This window comes from Rhamphochromis sp. 'chilingali' (assembly GCF_963969265.1).
Source record: "Rhamphochromis sp. 'chilingali' genome assembly, chromosome: 13".
Taxonomy (NCBI): domain Eukaryota; kingdom Metazoa; phylum Chordata; class Actinopteri; order Cichliformes; family Cichlidae; genus Rhamphochromis; species Rhamphochromis sp. 'chilingali'.
In genome coordinates this window covers 8,859,442-8,879,718 of record NC_137940.1, presented here as the reverse complement: position 1 = coordinate 8,879,718, position 20,277 = coordinate 8,859,442, and the positions used below count along the sequence as shown (strand labels likewise).

The 20,277-nt window shown below is 39.6% G+C and overlaps 1 protein-coding gene across 1 annotated transcript; it reads right to left on the bottom strand.

The window, feature by feature from the left end:
• Positions 1-1,257: 1,257 nt before the first annotated feature.
• Positions 1,258-18,337, bottom strand: LOC308408349 (uncharacterized protein; the record flags this gene model as incomplete). The annotated part of the gene is made up of 8 exons (XM_080900546.1): positions 18,235-18,337; positions 3,100-3,190; positions 2,884-3,018; positions 2,649-2,726; positions 2,310-2,464; positions 1,960-2,096; positions 1,789-1,882; positions 1,258-1,647 (listed from the first exon to the last, which is right to left on the bottom strand). Exons 1-8 carry the CDS (start codon positions 18,247-18,249, stop codon positions 1,258-1,260), a joined length of 1,095 nt encoding a protein of 364 aa, XP_080756672.1. The 5' UTR covers positions 18,250-18,337.
• Between the last annotated feature and the right edge of the window lie 1,940 nt (positions 18,338-20,277).

Genomic DNA, 20,277 nt, shown 5'->3' with positions numbered 1-20,277 from the left:
CCCACAAATTCCTCTAAGTTCTGAACTGTAGAAAGAACTACAGTATTTGGTACACCACTTCCTAAAAGTCTGGCAATAATGGAGGCAGACATGTCCTTGCTCTGATTTGAGAATGAAGGGCCTGCTTCAGAATTTTGGCACTGAGATGATGTGGATGGTGTTTCATCATTTAAGCACTGAGAACTACTAAACTGTTGGGTATCATGGTCAGAAGGGGTCTCATGAGGAACACATGTGCTAACAGTAGCATGTATCTTATTCAGATGTCTTCTAAATCCAGAATAACTTGAGAATTGTAAACAACATCCTATCTGACCACATTTTAGTTTCAAATTTTTGCCAGGATACATTCCATGAACTAGTTTTAAATGTCTGAACAAAAGTAAAGCTGTAGCAAAGGATAAAGCACAGAGAAAGCAGGTCAACATTTTGAATGCATAACCTGGTTACTACTTATTCAACAGCTTTGCTCGCAACTCTTTGACTCTTGGACTTTCCACTGTTGTGCCTACATCAATATTGTACACAGTGGTCTGCAAAAATGTGTACAGGCTGGACAGAGCGTCTTCATATTTCACACTGAAAACAAAGTGGCACTTGAACAGCTCATCAAATGCACCCAGTGATGTGCCTGACTGACATGGAAGAAGCTTTCGATCCAAGACTATGTAGAAGCTGAAAACCTGTGCTTTTGAAGTCCCTGTGGCCAGGAGATATGGCTGAGGGTTTCCTTCATTGTTCATGAGGTGATCCTCAAGGCTCTGGCAAGACTGAAACACAATAAAAAGCATCACTTTATAAACCCTTAGGTTAAGAAAAAGTGTTCCATGAACCACAGTATCTGGAACTGGATCACATTATCTTGACAAACCTTGTGAAATTTAACCAGATGATCTATTGCCTCTCCAACACTTATCTTCTTTGGCCGTTTCCTTCCAGCTGGTTGTGGCGTGAGAAGGTGCAGCAGAACAAGAAGAGAAGCCATGTCGCTGTCCCACTCTGCAGACAGTGTTAAGGAGTTAAATACTAATGCTGGAAAGGGGAGACAGAACTGAACTTCACTAACATATAAAAACTGGTTGAGGGTATGAGCAGAAAATAAGTGATCCATACACACATTATCCACACTGCTGCTTTTTTGATAACTTTTAAAAATGAAAACTAAAATTACTACACTAATAAAGTGTTACTTTAGGACACTACCTGGCTCATCAGCATCATCCATTTCTTCGTTCAAAGCAGATTTCAGCAATCTTTTCAGAAGACAAGTCTCTTTAAGGTCTCTGGCTTCCCTGGCAACCTTGTCTTTAAAACTGGTGTTCCATTTTTCCAGGAACCTGGAAACATCTGAAGAATGTTTGCTGATTCTTGTGGGTCATGGAGTATCTGCTGACGATAGTAGAATGTCTCTCTCATCTTCTGGAAGACTATATCTTGGTCAGTGGTGTGATGAAGAAGAGACATGGCTTCCATACATTGATCTCTTGTTTGCTGGTCATTAGTGAAACCAAACTTCCTTCGTGATGTGGGCCCTCCTTTCAGTTCCACCCTGTTCTGTGATGCAGTGGGGGGTTTGGATTGACGTTGCACAGTCTTGATACGCCACTCAAGAAAACCTTTGTTGCTCTGAATGTCATAGAAATGCTCCTACAGAAAGAAAGAAATTGCATACATTGTGGAGAGAGAGAGAGAGAGAGAGAGAGAGAGAGAGAGAGAGAGAGAGAGAGAGAGAGAGAGAGAGAGAGAGAGCAAGTCTTATTACACACTACAGTTGCAGAGCAAACTCACATATCCGTTTTTGGAGTACGGATCCTTCAAAGATGGGAAGAGTGACACGATTCCAAGTGCATGAAACTCCTTCGTTGCTTTACTTACAGTTCTCCTGCAAAAGCAGAAGTGTTTTTTGATAAGATCCTTGCCAGTTTTAAAAATGAATAGAATAAACATCATTCCTCTTACCCTTCCTTTTCACGCATGTGAGCTACAATGATGCTCACCATTAATCGCCTGGTGGAATCTTTCAAACTCCCAGTTTTTTCATACTCATGGATGACAGTCACCCCTGCTGGTTTGGAAGTCAGAATCTGCTCCACTGTCTAAACACATTTGATACAAAGAACAAAAAAATTGACAAAAAATGAGACTATTTTAACCCAAACAACAATTTCAATCTGTGGATTATACATATGAACTACATGAAATACTATATCAAATTATTTTTCTCTAATCTGTTTTATCTTCGTGTTTAAGCTTTTTCAAGTAATGACAACTAAAGAGTCAAATACAAGTCTATTAAGTAATGTATCTACATTTCTTGCATGTATGCTGTCCAATAGAGGCTGAACCATTTGAAGTCCGGCATCGCTTGTGTCACTGCTCTGACTGCTGGTGGTTGAGACAGACAATGTATCTGTTAGACTTTGAGAGGAGGGCTCTTCCACATGTTGCTTCAGGACAGTCAAATCTGAGGGTGACAAACAAAAATATTACAATATAAGGCATATACAATCAAAAATCAACCACAACAAAGCTACCATTTACGCACATAGGCACATACGTAAATTGTATGCTTTGATTAAATTATACTTTCTCCCAGGAGAACAGATGGTTATTTTGTATTTTATTATGGTAATATACAATTTACATACCACAAGGTGTGAGTGTCACATAGTGTGTTAGGTCTGAGCAGTCACGCAGCTTCTTGGATGATTCTGTTTCCAGGATGTCTGAAATGCATGTGATAAATCCAACTTACTGTTGAGCCATGAAAGCAGCATTTTGTGATTGTTACCACAGGATATTAGACAAATTAAAAAAGGTTTATTTAAGAGTAACTGTAGAAATCAAATCCCACAAAATCTATCAGAGCATATATTTACTTACCTTCAGCTGTATAGATGACAAAACACACCTCTTTGACTCCTGCAAGTTCAGGAAAGACATCCTCATCCACCTCTATACCCTGCTCATCTGTGACTTTCAGTGCTGCATTTTCTGGTATGAGAAACTTCTGCTGCACTGAAGTAAAATCATCACTTAGTTAATAACAACATTATCATTTCCTCTTTAATGACTTGGTACAAACCATGTATAACTTACCTGCACTCATAAAATCTGTGAAGCTGACTTCTTCCAATTTGACATATTTCTTTGTCTCTCTGTGTTTTACTTTTATCAACATCTTGGCCACCTATGGAAAAAACCTTTACTAATATGAAACATAACATGTGGAAGAAGAAGAGGCTGTTTTTGATAACTTTATGTGAACTGTGTATAACGTAATCCATAAACACTTTCTAACATTGAGCTAGCCTGTCCACACTAGCTACTGCTTAAAATCTATTTAGCTAGGCTAGGTTTAGCAGACAATGTGACCGCATGTTTGCCGCGTCCTTGTCTTTTCAGGTGTGGCGACAGGGTTGTGTGCATATCTGTGAAGCAGGACTAACTAACTTATGTTAATGGTACCTTGATATCTCATTAATGCAGGCTGCACCTCTCTTTGGTTAAATACGGCCATTACCATGAGTCTAAACATAATATTACTGTAGTTAGCTAACGTTAAATGAAACATTAGTGTTTAAAAAAAAGAAATACAAATGAACGTTTTCATTGACAACGTGAAATGTGTATCTTCAAATACAGTAAGATAAGTTAGTTAGCTAACTTTTGACTAATGTTAGCCTAGCTGCTATCAACGAATCAGCGTAACATGCAGAAAACACGTGTAGTGCTAGTTAGTTAACTTTATATTTTACTTATGCATCCATGTAACTGAATATATATATATATATATATATATATATATATATATATATATATATATATATATATAACATTACTACACTCTCAGAAAATTCCAAAATAAATAAAGTATTTTTACCTCCTACATGTCGGAGTCCAAGAGACAAGCACAGATAGACAGGGTAACGGTCGACAGACAAACAACACCAGCAATGTGTTGAATTAGACTCCTTAGCACTCAGTGAATGAACACCTAAATATTACACCGCTTGAGAGTACTCCCCAACACTAACTGTAGTATAAGGTGAAAAATAAACTCCTGGAATGTAACTCTTGTGCACTTTTATGCCTTACTCATCGCTGGTGAAAAAAGAAAAAAGAGAGTGTAGGAAAGCTGAGCGCAGATGGAGAAAAACAAACCTCCAGGTTCATTATGACATTTATAAAGAGAAACTTCACAATTATAATTTACAACTGAGGAATGCAAGGAGGTCCTACTTCTCTGACATCATCACTAAAAACAGCCATAATGCTCGGGTCTTATTTTCTACAGTTGACAGGCTAACAAACCCTCCTGTGTCAGTGGCAGCTGAACTTCATTCGACCATGGCCTGCAATGACTTTGCCAAATTCTTCACTGAAAAAATCCAAAAAATTAGACAAGCAATTGGTACATCAACAGCAGATCCAGGATATGTACTGTGTCCACCAAAAAACTGTTTAAACACCATGAAACAGTTTCAACCTATTAACAGCAAAGACCTGGAGGACATCTTAGGTAAACTGAACTCCTCCTCCTGCTGTTTAGATGTCCTGCCAACAAGTTTTTTCAAAAAGGTCTCAAAGACTTTAGAGTCAGACCTGTTACAGATCGTCAACTTTTCTTTATTATCAGGTGTGTTTCCAGAATCACTAAAAACTGCTGTAATCAAACCTATACTGAAAAAGGACAATCTTGACAAGACACAAATGAACAACTACAGGCCGATCTCAAATCTCCCGTTTTTAAGTAAGATCATTGAAAAAGCAGTTTCTCAACAGCTCAGTTACTTCTTAAAACAGAATAATTGCTACGATGCCTTCCAGTCAGGTTTTAGACAGAACCACAGCACTGAAACCGCTCTGACCAAAGTGTTTAATGACATATGTCTGAATACAGACAGTGGAAAAATGTCAGTCCTAGTTTTACTGGATCTCAGTGCAGCATTTGATACAGTTGACCATAACATATTACTCAAACGACTGGAGAACTGGACAGGTCTTTCAGGAACTGTACTAAACTGGTTCAAAACATACGTAGAAAACAGGAAATACTTTGTATCAATAGGTAACTTCACATCTGAGCAGACAAGTATCACATGTGGAGTTCCCCAAGGTTCCATCTTGGGACCCCTTCTGTTTAACATCTACATGCTCCCACTGGCACAGATTATAAACAACAACAAAATAAACTATCACAGCTATGCAGATGACACACAAATATATATCACAATGTCACCAGGAGACCGAGGCCCTGTACAGGCTCTTGGTAAATGCATTGAGGAAATCAATGACTGGTTGTGCCACAATTTTCTCCAGCTAAACAAAAACAAAACTGAGGTAATAGTCTTTGGCGCCAAAGAAAAACGATTACAGGTCACCAGAGAACTTCAATCTATACATCTAAAAACCACAAACCAGGCGAGAAATTTGGGTGTAGTGATGGATGCAGACCTAAACTTAGAAAAACACATTAAGACAATAACAAAGTCAGCTTACTATCACCTCAAGAATATATCAAGGATAAAAGATCTGATGTCTCAACAGGACCTGGAAAAACTAGTCCATGCATTCATCTTTAGTAGGCTTGATTACTGTAACAGCATCTTTACAGGTCTACCTAAAAAATCAGTCAGACAACTACAGCTCATTCAGAACTCTGCTGCTCGAGTCCTCACTAAGACCAAAAAAGTGGACCACATCAGTCCAGCTCTGAGGTCCTTACACTGGCTGCCTGTCCGTCAGAGGATAGACTTTAAAGTTCTGATGCTGGCCTATAAAGCTCTGAATGGTTTAGGACCAAAATACATCAATGACCTCCTGACCCAGTATGAACCATCCAGATCCCTCAGGTCATCTGGATCCGGTCTTTTATCAGTTCCCAGAGTCAGAACCAGACACGGAGAAGCTGCATTCAGCTTTTATGCTCCTTATATCTGGAACAAACTCCCAGAAAGCCTCAGATCAGCTGAAACACTCAGTTTATTTAAATCCAGGTTGAAGACTCACCTGTTCTCAGCTGCATTTGAATAAAGCACCAAATCCACACTTTAAGCTTAAATTTCAAAACTTACATTTAACTACTGATTTTATCTACTGTTCTGATTTTATCTGTTTTGATTTTATATACTGTTTTGTTTGTTTGTTTGTTTGTTTGTTAATTAGTTAGTTAGTTTATTTGCTTGTTTTAATCAATTTTAAATCATGCTTTTTATTTGTTCTTGTTTCTAATGTCTCTGTAAAGCACTTTGAATCACCTTGTTGTTGAATTGTGCTATACAAATAAACTTGCCTTGCCTTGCCTTGCCTTACTCCAAAATATTTAACTCCAGAGATTTGCTGTGTACCCACACAGAAAAACCCCCTAAAAGTCTTGATTTCTACTCTCTCCCAGACTCACACCAGAGAGCAATCCAAAGAAGAATTTGATCTGAAGTGATCTTCTAACAAAAGACCCATCAGACTCCCTCAAACACAAATCACAAAGAAACTCACAGAACCTCTTGGTGTGATTCACGTGAGGCACGGATTCAGAGTTGTTTTGACAGACGGTGGATGTTAAAGGGAAGATTTAAGAGTACCTGCGTGCAGCCAGCAGGTACGCAGCAGTTGAGCTCAGCAGCCCACACACAAAGACTCCTAATCACTTTTTTATCCACACTGGGAGGGAAAAAACAGAGAGTCTAAAAAAAGAAAAAGTGCATTAAAAGTATAAGTACTCTGTTTTCTAGTGCTGACACAGATTGATGCATTCAGCAGGGGCAGATTAGCAGCCTTGGAGCTCACATTTAAGGTCAGCGCTGATCGAATCCCGGATAAGAACATGCAAGAACAATTTGCAGATGCCTTAAAATTTCGGAGCAGTGATGTGGTCTCGCCGAAAACCAGCAACTCGACTGTAGTGCGTTTGTGTAAGTGAGAAATGAAACTAGCTTTGAAGCAATATTTCAGGTTTCAACACTGCAACATTCTTTCTAGATAAAAAGAAAGATTTTATTATTTAAAGAACATTCTTAACACAAGGAGCATTTAGTCACTGACCTGGAATTTTCTTTCATATCACATAATCAGATAGAAATTGTTCAAACTTTTTCAAAGTTCATTATTTAACTTAGCGATCAAAAGCTAAGAAAACCATTTCACCACAAGGTCGATTGAGTAGCTATTCTGGAATTTTCCATCATGAAAAACAACTGAATCTGCCCAGTTTTATTTGAATTATAGACGTTTAAGCACTGTTAAGAAATTCATGGAAATAAGCTTGTTCATCCAGCCAAAAGGTTCATTTAGTTGATGTTTTGTGAATTTTCCACCATTGTTGTTACAAAACCTATTAAAAAGGGCAACACTGTATTACCTTTAATCACAACCTCAAGAAGAAAAAACTTCTGCATTGGCTGTTGTTTGACAAACACCTTTATTTCCCTTCATGAGAGTTAAGGAAGCCCTGAAAAGTTTCTACTTCATAATGCAGAACAAATTTATTAAAAATTCCTTCTGCTTTCTGGGTGGCTTGTGCCATAATCTCAAACATGAGGTGATGTGGATCGCGTCCAATATAAACTCACTCTCAGACAATAGCTCGCCTTGGTAGGTAATGTCCTGACTTTCTGGATTCTGCACAGTTTGCAAACACAAAGGCAGCTTTCCTGCGCAATGTAATCATTTATGAAGTATGTGAGAAAACAGCACGAGTAACCTGGCAGTAAACAACATTAAAACTGAGCTGGAAGTCAGTTCCTTGAGGTCACAACCGGGCACTGTGGGTTAGAGAGCGCTGCTTTGCAAAGCACAGTTTGATGAGTTGCCATAAACAGTCTCACTATTGCGGTCAATCTGGTGAATGTACACTGTCCCATTATGTAGTTGAAATTACACTTAATTAATTTCATGGGGAGGGCAGTCAGGGTTGAGGGTAGATGGCATTCCCATGGTTCATATCAGTGTTGAAGGGTCTTTCTAATTTCACTCCCTCAGGCTGGCTCAGTGAACGGAGGGGCCTGTTTTTGAGGTGGTTGTGTGGGCTTGATCTTTTGGCCATTCAGTGATGTGATGTTGGCCTCTCAGGGAACCTACATGTGAGTGCAGTGCCGAGCGCTCAGTCTTAATGCTGCCTGACAGCTCATGGCTGCAGCTCAGCTGCTGGCGTTTATGTAGGGTGGTCTCAGCTTACGGCGGAGGCTGGCAGGGCAGCCGGGGTGGAGTGCCTGAGTTCACTGAATCCTCCAACGGTAGCAGAGACGTAAAGCGGCCATGCTGCGAGTTCACTGGGTCTTTTTAGGGGCTTCAACACCCGAGGACCCCGGCCGGTTTAACATTTCACCACGTAATTAGATTACTAATGTAGTGTGAAATTAAATTGAGTGGGCGTTTCGAGTGAAAACCAGGCATTCTCTCCGAGGTCACCCGTGTTTTTTTTCCGAGGTGCCAGTAAAGTCCATGGTTGCCTTCAGCGGGCGATATCACAATGGTGTCATATGTGCAGCCTCCAAGGTCTCCTGCACTTGCCAGTAAAAACAAGTGTCTTATAATTGCTTTCTCCGGCTCTCCCCGTTCATCTCAAAGGTGCTCTCACACTCCAAGGTTGCTACAGAATAAAACAATTATACACAGAGCACACACACAAGTTGTCACTCCTTTGTGACCTTGCAAGCACTTACAATAGCTTCCAGCTGTCTCTTTGGGACTCTTAGGGAATATTTTTTTAAACCCAAGTCACTTTGGTAAGAGTCTTATACAGCTGATTTGCAAGGTCTCATTCCTAAAACAAAAGATAATTGTCCCCACCTTGAGTCTCAAATACATTCCACTATTTTGTGTTTATCCTGCACACTGGATTTGCCCAAACTTTAAAAAATAAAACCTTATTGCAGCAAATTTAAAAAAGATTATTAGTGGGACAAACTGAGCTGCACGTTGTCCAACACTGTGCTGAATTAGAAGAGGTTTTGTATGTAGAATTGGATTCCCTCACCTATGGCTGGACAGAAATCCAATTTTAACATACTGATCAATTTTATATATTATTGATCAAGCTGAACACAAACGTCCTTGCCCTTTTTTCCTGAAATTGGCAGATTAGGAGTAATTTGTAAGGTGTTGCGAACAAATACAACAAAATAAAACCAGTACCGGTTACAAAAAAAAAAGAAGATTTATTCATAAAACATGGGAAAAGACCCAGGGAAACAGAGTTAACGATAAAAACGATAAAAAATAACGCTAAAAACTAATAAAAACCCTGAAAACCATCAATTTCACACCTGAGCCTCAATTCTCGCGGCCCGGTACCGGGGTTGGGGACCGCTGCTTTATAACATCCAAAAATGATGAGTCAGGTGGCGGTTTGCAACATTTTCAGCTCGACCTTTGTTAAATATCTGAAAACAGCAACTGGGCCTTTAGTAAACTAGTATTTATCACTACTTCATGACATGTTATGGAGTAAGTTATTAATATATTGAGCCATATAAACCAATTAAATAAAGGAAATATTTTATTTTCACCTAACCCAAGCCAATACAAGTGGGTGGTATTGCAATGGCTGCAGACGATAAAGTTAAAAATGTTTGTTCCAGTAATATTAAAAGTTAAAGTTTTTTGGACTGTCATAAAATATATTTATAATGTCTGGACTGTGAAGTGTGCTGTCCTGAAAGATATATATGTTTTTGGGTTTTTTTTTTAACTCTGTCAACAAATTGAATTTTCTGTGTGTTGGGACCTTGGGTATGACTAAACCAGAGCCTCAACTGTGGACCCCTGTAGGTACATCTGTGGATATTTGCAGGTGGGAAGTGGCGGTTTGAATCGCACGTAATGGATTTTTCTTAGGAAAGTTTGAGTTTGAGGCTTGGAACTCATTTCCACATCATATGTCACGTCCAGAGCACCTACGAGAAACTGCATTTCACCTTTGGAGAACTCTATTTACTTCCTTCTTTTTCTTACGGAAACGCTGAACCGAAGGCTTCTAATGGCGCATACATAGACAGGAAGTGCCCTAATTTCCGCCACCATTACTGAAACATGTATTTGGTCATAATCGCTGCATTTCAGGTGCACCATCACACTCTGTGTAGTTTGCAGAAAAGACCATCTGGTGACAATCAGGGGTATCGGTCTTGACAGCGTAACTGTCAGCACGCATCTCCTGCAGCAAACCATCTACTGCCTGCTCAGTTATGTTACCCAGAGGCCTTTTCTTTGCCCACCCCCCTGCTGTGTGTGTGGTTTGCCAGGAGCTTGTTTGTACAGATGACTCTCTGATCACACTTTTCTCACAAGGGATAATAAAGCCTCGACCCTGAGAGTGCACTTGCCTGGTTATTCTGTGAGTTGTGTGTTTAAGTGTGTCAGAGTTCTGCTGGGTGTAACTGTCCACAAATGTGACCGGTTTAAAATGATCTTTGTGGGGATGCAGGAACTACAATTGGTCAGATTTATTTATTTATTTATTTTTAAAGAAGTCTGATCTACTGCTTAAGACTTTAGCTGATTTTCTATTTATTCCTTGTAAAATTAACTGAACATAAATTTCAATAAATCCTCTTTAGCATGTTTTAAATATCTTCCAAACTTTATCACCTGAGCAGTTCATGTTAGATTTACTCATAAATAACTTTACCTTAAATTACTGCAACTTGGAGTACATGGACCGGCAAAGCTATGAAAAGCGAAGAAATGGCAAATGTTAAATTGGCAGGTTACTGGTAACAATGCTAACATTTGGACTCAGAACATTACATTGCATTGTGTTTCATGGAAGGCATATTAGTACTGAATGGATAAAATGCCAGTCGGTACATTTTCTCTACATGTTGATTGTTTCTGCATAGATGTAAGGTAATCTGGCTCTGTGGTACAGATGGTCTGGATTTTACTGGGATATAGAAGCAGGTCTATAGAGAATGGGAGCTCTGTGTACTTCTAAGACATTACAAGTATCACTGTAGTTGTGTATTTTAGTATTAATCTCTGGAAAAACACATTTTAAACAGACATCTGAGCTAAAACAAATACCACGATTAACTTTAAAAAAAATGGAAATTGTGTATGGACAGGAAATACTGAGTGACATTTTGGAAGATCCTGAGTAAGCATAAAAATCAACCCCCAGTTTAAATTTATTAATTGGTCACTTACACGTTAGCAGCATATTTCATCTCCATATAAAACAGTGAAAGCACTGCAGCTGATTTTTAACACCCAAACTCAGGATATGAAGCTCTCCAAGGACATGGTCAGTGCTGCTTTCAGGAAAAGGCAGGTTTGTGGCCAAAAGATGTGGGTTTAAGTATTTAGAAGAGCAAATGAGTATAACTAGATGACTGATAGAGTTTAAATTGTGCTGCATGTTTAAAAAAGGGGTTTCATTTACCACACAGAGCGGTTTTGTAACTGTAAGGTCTTGGAAAGTTCAAACTTTCCTTCATTCCCCAGAAGTCCTGTGAAGACTAATGATACTTTTTCATTCACATAGGTTAAGGAAGAAACCTCATAAAGAGAACAAAGTGATGGATGAAACCTGACATCAAATTGCCTTAAATGTGAGATTTTGGGGGGATTTTTGACTGAATTTGACACTTCACAGTAAAAGTAGACAGGCAATGTGGGATCTAACAAAGGTCTAGCCAGCTGAGGACTGAGCCCATCTGGAATATGCCTCTGTCGTTTGTCCATAAGGTTGTAATATTCAAAATGTGTGGCTTTTCTTAAACTTTGGTTTCAATAAAAACAAACAAGCCTTTTTTTCAGCTGATGAAGTTTGCTGTGGAGGTGATTTGTATGGTGGTTTGCATGTGGTCCCCATTCACTGAGAATGTTGTGTAAAGCTTCTTTCTTTCTAACTGCTATTTACCAAGTGTCAAAAAACAGTCATTAGGTCATGGTTTAAACTGGTTTTTACCTTCTTCAAACTGGCGGCAACCTGTTTTAACCATGTTTCAAAGAAGGGATAAGTTGAAAGCTTAAAGTTCAACCTCATTTTGGCTTAATTGGCAAGATATGCTTGCAGTTCAGCCCAGTGGGACAGTTTCCATTACTATAAAATAACCATTGGAGGATCAGTTCATGAACCAAAGCTAACAAATCAGGATCAATCCTTCTGCCACTGAGACAAAATAATGGTTTGAATATCTCTGTAATTTAATTTACATGTTATCTTGTAATTGATTTCACTGCAATTGTTAATCTGATGAGCCTATACTACGGTTTACATGGAGTCTGTCACCATCCAACTTTGGAAAACAGTTGAGCTAATCTCAACTACTTGAAAGTGAAAACATCTAAAATTCTAAGATACTAGCTCCTGCATCATCTGAGGTCATCTTGATACAATTTGATGGTAGGAGTCGTGAGAGTAATAATGACAGACAATTACTGAGGAAGTGGTGTGCGTCTTAAGTGTCGTGACATGCAGCAAGAACTCACCAAACAACAATAGAAGGAGTCAGTATCCATCTGAAAATCCTTTGCAGTTATAAATCCCTTTGCTCCTGGAGTGATGGGCTTAGCTGTGGGTTGAAATTCCATATGCCATTCCATATGACACTGAGCAGATCACTTTGAGGGTTTGGCTTTTCCTCTAGATTCTGCTTTTTCTGTAATTTCTTTATGGCTTGCCAATTGAAAGCAGCACTGAATCCGTCTGCTCTGGCTATGCTCAGAGTGTTTACATTCTCCTCTCTACACTCTTTGATAAAATACCAGGCCTCAGTTTTTGATTTAAACAATATCCAGCTCCATTATTTAATTTACATATTCTATTTGAAAATGTGGATGTGATAGTGAAGGCAAATAAACTTTAGTCGAAAGGCCTACCTGGCACAAACAAAGTGGCTTGAAAGGTTATGGTTAGCAACGACACTGTTGGCATATCTGTGTGCGCTGCATCAGCTGTGAATGTGATTACATTTCAAGGAAGTTGCACGTCAGGTTATGGCAGAGGCTTCAGCAGGGAGGAAGAACAAGAACTCGTTGTCAGCTGTGGTCCATGGAAGTGGAATTAAAGTCCATCTTAACCATTAACACATGATCAGGAACAGTCCTAGGTAGTTGGTAATGACTGAACTTTCCAAAAAAGAATGGAAAGGGGCATTAATGCGGAACTGCATGGGAAACACTGGATATTTTCAATATGGGTGTCTTGCTCTGGTTTAGAAGGGTTGGTGGGCCTTTCTTAAGTCTCTAGTTTTAGACTCATAACTTAAAAGGGCAGAAGGAGACATGTTTAATGTTAATTTTCTCAGTTTTGTGTAAAATATATTTACCAGAAAAATGCTGCATTTCTGTAATCCATTAAGAAATGTTTAACAGAGCCAAATTCTAACTAATTGTTTCATTTTTATATAGTGAATTTATAATTTTAGAGACACATAACACTCAGAAACCTGAAACACTGGAGGCTTTGAGAAATGATGACTAAAGTACGGATATCTTGAGAGTGCTTGTATAATTGAAAAAGAAAAAAAGAGAGCCATGTGTTGGATCTCAGGGATGAAAATTATGTCTTAATATTTTTCTGAAACATCAGACTTCAAGCAGCCTAGCGTTTGCTGATGTAGCTGTTGCATCTCCTTCAGACTAATAGGATGAAATTGCCTTTGGATTCTGATCCAGGGTCTGCTTTGCAATTTCCTCTGCAATATTTTAGGTGAGGGGTTACTGCAGTAACCCCAGATTCCCAGTCAGGACTTCCAGAAAGTGAAGGACGACGTCCAGAATGTTTTATTCTCTTAACCTTTCATTCAATGCAACTGAGAATTGCAGTAATTAATCAAACTGTCATTTCACATCCAAGGTAATAGGAGAACAGAGCCAAAACATCAGAGCACTACTCAGTTCAAATATTTACCGAGGTCTCTGTAATAATGTAAGTCTTGAATTTTGCTTTGGGCCTGTTTACTGTGAAAATAAAGATGTCTTTTTGTAGTCTATTTATATTTAACAAGAGAGAATGTTGTTCCCACCCAGCAGTTTTAGTATTATCGTTACTATAACAACACGCATTAGAATAAGCATTAAAATATTAAATGCTTAGCTGATTCGATTTTATGAGTAGAAATACATCACGTTCACTTTAAGGCAGTTTTGTAGGACATTTGACAAACAAGCAAACAAAAGGCTCTTAAAGATATATTTTTTAAAGTCTTTATAATTTAGCACAACTCAGACAAAAAACAATGGGCCATCGTCACAGGTTGTCTAGATTTTTTATTTTTTTTTGGCCAAGAAAACAAACAATATTTATTTTGTTTGGCTTTTAGTTGGGAAGATTGCTGGGTGATCGCGTTCCCCGCTGTGATAAATATTCATTCACATGTTGCACTGAAACTAGTTTTATTAGTTTTAATCTTTTAACTTTGTGCATCAGGCAAACATTAAATTATATGCAACATTCTCTGACTGGAAGAAATTTGTTTAACATTTAAACCTATTTTCTGTACATTCCAGCACATAAAATTAAATATTATTTTTGTGTTTACACTCACTCTTTCAAATGAATGCACGTAAAACACAGCAGAAAATAAATAAAATCAAAGACTCAGCGGTCCTGTTGCTCTATTTTCACCTGTATAGCAGGAGTGGGGCAGGTGGAGGTTTGCCCTGGAGCAGGTGTGTCGTAGCGGTCAGTGAAAGGATCTGGGAGTTTCACATTCCCGTGGCAGCGTACTGACTGTGCTTGCTCGGAGGTTTAGGGGTTTTTTTCGCTGTAAAAAGAAGTTTTCTTTCCACGCAGTGAACAGCGGACGCTAATGTTTTTGTCACTTTTTATGGAATCAAACTCAAAATAAAAAAGTAATCGGATTACAGTAACGCGTAACGCATTACTGCCCATCTCTGGTGAGGATACAAGATGAACATAGCTACCAAGATTTTACCTACTGGTTTAAGAAGACCCATTTTTAAACCTTGAGATATGAATTTTGTTGTCCCAGTCACTGACAACAATTTGATCATTTTCCTTTCAACACTTGAAATAGAATGCCCAAAATTTCCTCTAGAGCATAGGTGTCAAACTCCAGTCCTTGAGGGTCAGTGTCCTGAAACTTTTCTGTGTCCCTGCTGCAACTCACTTAAATAAAATTAGTAGGTCATTAGCCATTTGATTCACATTACAGCAGCTCATGAGTGAATGAACATGGTGCAATAACAGTACTTTTAGAAGTTTTTCAAACACTTACATTTACTTACATTTATTTAAAGTTACTTGAGTAGGGTTAGGGGTTGCCACCTCAGTAGGCAGTTAAGTTCTATAGTCTTACTAATGAGCTAATTTTATTCAGGTGTGTTGCAGCAGGGACACCGTTTTAGGACACTGGACCTCGAGAGGATGCTCGAGAGGATGGGATATGTTTTTACGAAGGCTTTAAAAAGAAAAAAAGAGACTATACACTTTGCTTTAAAACCATTGCAATCTTTTTGGCTAACTTCCCAGTCATCGTACAAAAGGTTGCATACTATGTTGCGTACACTGGAGTGAAATTAGGTGTGAAAAGGTTGAGAGATAGTTATGTTGGATATTCCTTATAGTGGGCTGTGTCAACAGTCAACAAATCCACTTTCTGACAACATTTTATGTTATGAAAAGGTTTCACTAATAGCAACAACTCATGTTGTCTTTTGTACACAGCCATCATCCATCTGGCTTGTAGCGTTATCCACCTGCTGTAATGCTACTGTGTGGCACAGACCAAACAACAGGATTATTATAGCCTAGGTGCATATGTGTAAAATGACTAGCAGCTTTTAAATAAATAAAAATCCAGATGTCCAGTAGCAGCTGGCCAACAGGCGGAAAGCCTAGGTGCATATGTATATATGCAAAGATTACGCTACCTTAGAGATTTCTAGATACTGTGACACTGCCAAAAATGAGTCAGCTCTCCAGATAACCCAGCTGAATACTTTTGGAATATTCTGAAGCAAGGTTTCCAAGACAGTATCCCTAAAACTCAGAATCAGGAAATATCTTTTCCACCTTACTAGAACACTTCATCAGATTGTTCCTTTATTTTGTCATTCCACTGTATATGCATTTGGCTTGTGACTTTAACATACTCCACTGCATCAGTAATTCATTAATGTCGGCCTGCAGCATGGATTTAAAACTGTCCCAATGAACAAACTCATTTATCTGGATTTCAGACACGAGGAAAACTTATTTGCAGACTCACAATCTGGGAAGCATTATGTTCTGAATATTTGACTTGCAGTGAAAAGTTGAGATGCTTTCCTCTGCTTAATGACACAGCGAGACCGACCAGGGACCATCTCAGAATACCCACTTTTTAAAAAAGTAATTCCAGAGCCTACAGCTGCCACTAAGAATTTGGCAGCACTATCAGAATTATAATCACTTCTAATTGGAGACCAGGAGGGTGAGGAATTTGACTTTGTTACTGCTGACACATGAAAAGACAGTTACACTGTGCAGGACTGACTGGACACAGCAGGTAGAGGACAAAAGGTAAGTGGACCTCCCAAGTGGCATATATAAAACCATATATTTGACTTAGAAATGTGCCATATTATCTTAACAATTCTTCCACAGTACTGTTAGTTTTCATACTACCTTTTTAGGGGTTTTGAAATAAAAAAAGTTCTCTCTGCAGCCCAGAAACTTGTCAAGTAACAAAATAACCCAAACAGTGGTCTCAGTACAGCGCATTTTCGTTAAATTTATGCATACCTTTTTGACGTATTGTCTCACAATGACAGTCTCAGTGAAATACATCAATATTCAGTTCGCAGTGTGCAGAAAGAGGTGGGAAGAAGAGACTCCTTGTTCGAATTATACGCAAATGCAAATAATCTGCAAAAGCCATATGCGTGATCTGCCTTTAAATAACAAATGATGTTCCTGGTTGCATGACAGAAAAACAATAATGACACAAATGAGCTCAGATGTACTGGAACCAGCTGAACTGAGGCGCTGTAGTTTTGAATTGCAGTAGGCTGTGTGAGAATTAGTTTTCAGTGGATATTAAACTGTATTGGGAAATCTCCCATAGGCTGGATGGACAGCATGGATTTGTAGTTATTTGGACTTGCATGTCTTTTAACTTTAGTTGTAATCAATCAAAAAATGCAACCAAACGTCCAGGTCAGAAACAGATGTATAATCAGCTGGTCTATTGGCCTGTAAATGGCCTGTATTTATATAGCGCTTTACTAGTCCCTAAGGACCCCAAAGCACTTTACATATCCAGTCATCCACCCATTCATACACACATTCACACACTGGTGATGGCAAGCTACATTGTAGCCACAGCCACCCTGGGGCGCACTGACAGAGGCGAGGCTGCCGGACACTGGCGCCACCGGGCCCTCTGACCACCACCAGTAGGCAACGGGTGAAGTGTCTTGCCCAAGGACACGACCGAGACTGTCCAAGCCAGGGCTCGAACCGGCAACCTTCCGATTACAAGGCGAACTCCCAACTCTTGAGCCACGATCGCCCCCTATTGTAACAGTTGCTGTTGTAATGCAGTGTATCACCACATGGTGGCGCTTCCTGTCTCATGACTGGTGTGTCACCCCTTTTTTTGTTCTTCTTCGCACTCTCCCTGTAATGGATGCTCCCGTGTGTACGTGGAGTAGTGTGCTCTCAAGTAATGTGTGGTAGAGGTAGCACTTTTATTTTAGATTTTTTAAATAAATGAGTACTTGTGGAAAGTCAGAAGCTGCTCATTCTTTATCCACCTGCACACCTCCATGGCTGGCTTCATCTCCACCCTACGTTACACTATACTGCAGCTCCAGCTGATATCAACATATTTTGCTTTCACACGTTTCAGATTTTGGACACTTGTCCCCTGAACTTCTGGTGTACTTTCTCAACTTTTATTCAGTTTAGTGTTATTTACACTCTCATTGGCCACAGTATTAGGTACACCTGCTCGACTGTTCACTTATGCAGTTATTTGTTCAGTCACATGACAGTAACGCGGTCTATTTAGGCTTGAAGCACGGTCAAGACAAGCTGCTGAAGTTAAAACTGAGCGTCAGAAAAAAAGGTGATTTAGGTGACTTTGATGGATGTTGCTGCCAGACAGATTGGTCTGGAAGAAACTGCTGATGTACTGGGATTTTCCCCACACAGCCATCTCGAGTTTACAGAGACTGGTCTGAAATTATCCTGTGAGCGGTAGTGCTCTGGATGATAATGATGTCAGAGGAGACTTGCCAGACAGACAGGAAAGCAAAAGTAACTAAGTAACCACTTACTATACAGAAGAGCATCTCTGAATGAACGACATGCCGAACCTCAAAGCAGATGAGTTACAGCAGCAGGAAACCAGGAGAACAGGAAACTGAGCCTATAGTTCACACGAGGTCTCCAAAGTTGCATATTAGAGGACTGGAGAAACTGTTGCAGATTGCAAAACCGCTGCCATCTACATACACATAAAGAAATTCACGTGATTTAGTTTCTGCAGGATGGCAACTTAACAACAAAATAACACAGGTATTCAGCAACCTTGCTTTTATAGAGGAATATAACTCAAGTCCTGTATTGCAAAGAGACACATTGCAGAGTTGCACTTGTCGGTGCAGACTAATTCAGATTGATTGCAATGGGTTCGCAACCTGTCGGTGTTTAAAAAAATTTAGACGACAGTTATTTGCAAACCTTCACCAACCAGTTTAAGAGTGACTGCAGTCAATCTGAGTCAGACCATGACTGCATGGAGACAGTGTCCCACTAGGCAAACTATGCAGCCAGCATGCAATCGCAAGTGGTCACCCGGAAGTTGAGTGTCCCCCTGACCAGATGACCACAGGCAACCACAAAGTTACAAGGAGGCATTTTCATTATTATAGCAAAACTGTCTCTGGCTAGTCCATGCAAATTGCAGGATGTAATTTTTTCAGTTGTGCAGTAACCAACAAAAGCTATGAAAAAGGTTACACTAGGAACTACATTAGGATTAGGATCTAGCTGGAAAAAGTAGCTCCTGAGTTTAAAGGTTGAACATTAAGTCTAATTGTCCAATCTACAATGGCATGAGGTACTACTAGCATGGTAGACCATCAGTGAAATACTAGTATTTTACTGACTTCAAGGACACATAGGAGCGTTTCTCCTCCTTCCTGACTGGATGCAAATTTCCCAGCATCCAGCAGAGCCTCACTGCACACAGGGAGAGTGAGCTTGAATGTTTATTCACTTGTCTAGATGGCATCATCGCCTGACACACCCCAAAGAATGAGGTGCGGAGTTGTGATGCCCCCCTGTTTTTACTGTGGTTGTTATCATATCCTGTGACACTTTCACCTTATGCAGCTATAAATTCATTCATGCCACCTGATTTATATTGTCTGGCTGGATTCATGCCTCACTGTTGAGATTAACATGCCTCTATACCGGCTTAATCCATGATGGATGAGGTGTGCACATACTGACTGTTTCAGGAGTGCTGGGAGGAGACAGGGCTGTAATTTTCACATGAGATGATGAACACTCGAGTTCAGTTTTGCCTCTAATTTCACCACAAACTGCGTTGGTGTCCACATGTTTACCATCACTGATCTAAACTACTGCTTTGAGTTATTTTTGATGTGGGTCTTCCTTTTAGATGGCAAAGTCCTGACTATAAAAGATCCAAACTTTTCTACAACTGAGCAAGCATTCACTAAAAATCACCCTAACCTTTATGAAGTGCTTTGCAAAAACTTTAGACTCTAAAAGTTGACTCATGATGCTTTCAGAAATAATACCAATACATCAAAAAAGAGCAGCTAATGGAACAGAAATAACAAGCTCTATCTTGGGGTCAACACTACAGTTTTCAAGGTAGTTAACAGGTGGGTTTACATGCTGAAAGCATGGTGGTGCAGTGCAGCCGGTTGGCAGGGGGCCTTTGATCTAATAATAATAATAATAATGTATACTTTATTGATCCCCCGTGGGGAAATTCCTCTCTGCATTTAACCCATCCTGCTCAGCAGTGGGCAGCAGTGTGTAGGGACAGTACCTTGCTCAGGGGATTTGAAACCCCCAACCTTCTGATCAGGGGCCACCACTCTACCTACTGAGCTATAGAATTGAGTTGAAAACCCATGCATCCAAAGACAAGCATGGTTCAGGCATATCAGCAATTCTTAAATGGTCAGACGTCGTCGTTGTCCATGTGAATGATGATCTGCGTTAGCTAGACCAGACTTACAACCTGTTCTGTGCATAACTCACTTTTTTGCCCTGTGGGATCTCAAATAGGCTCCGAGGGCTGGCAGGTGACCCTGAATTTAATAAGTGGGAGAAAATGG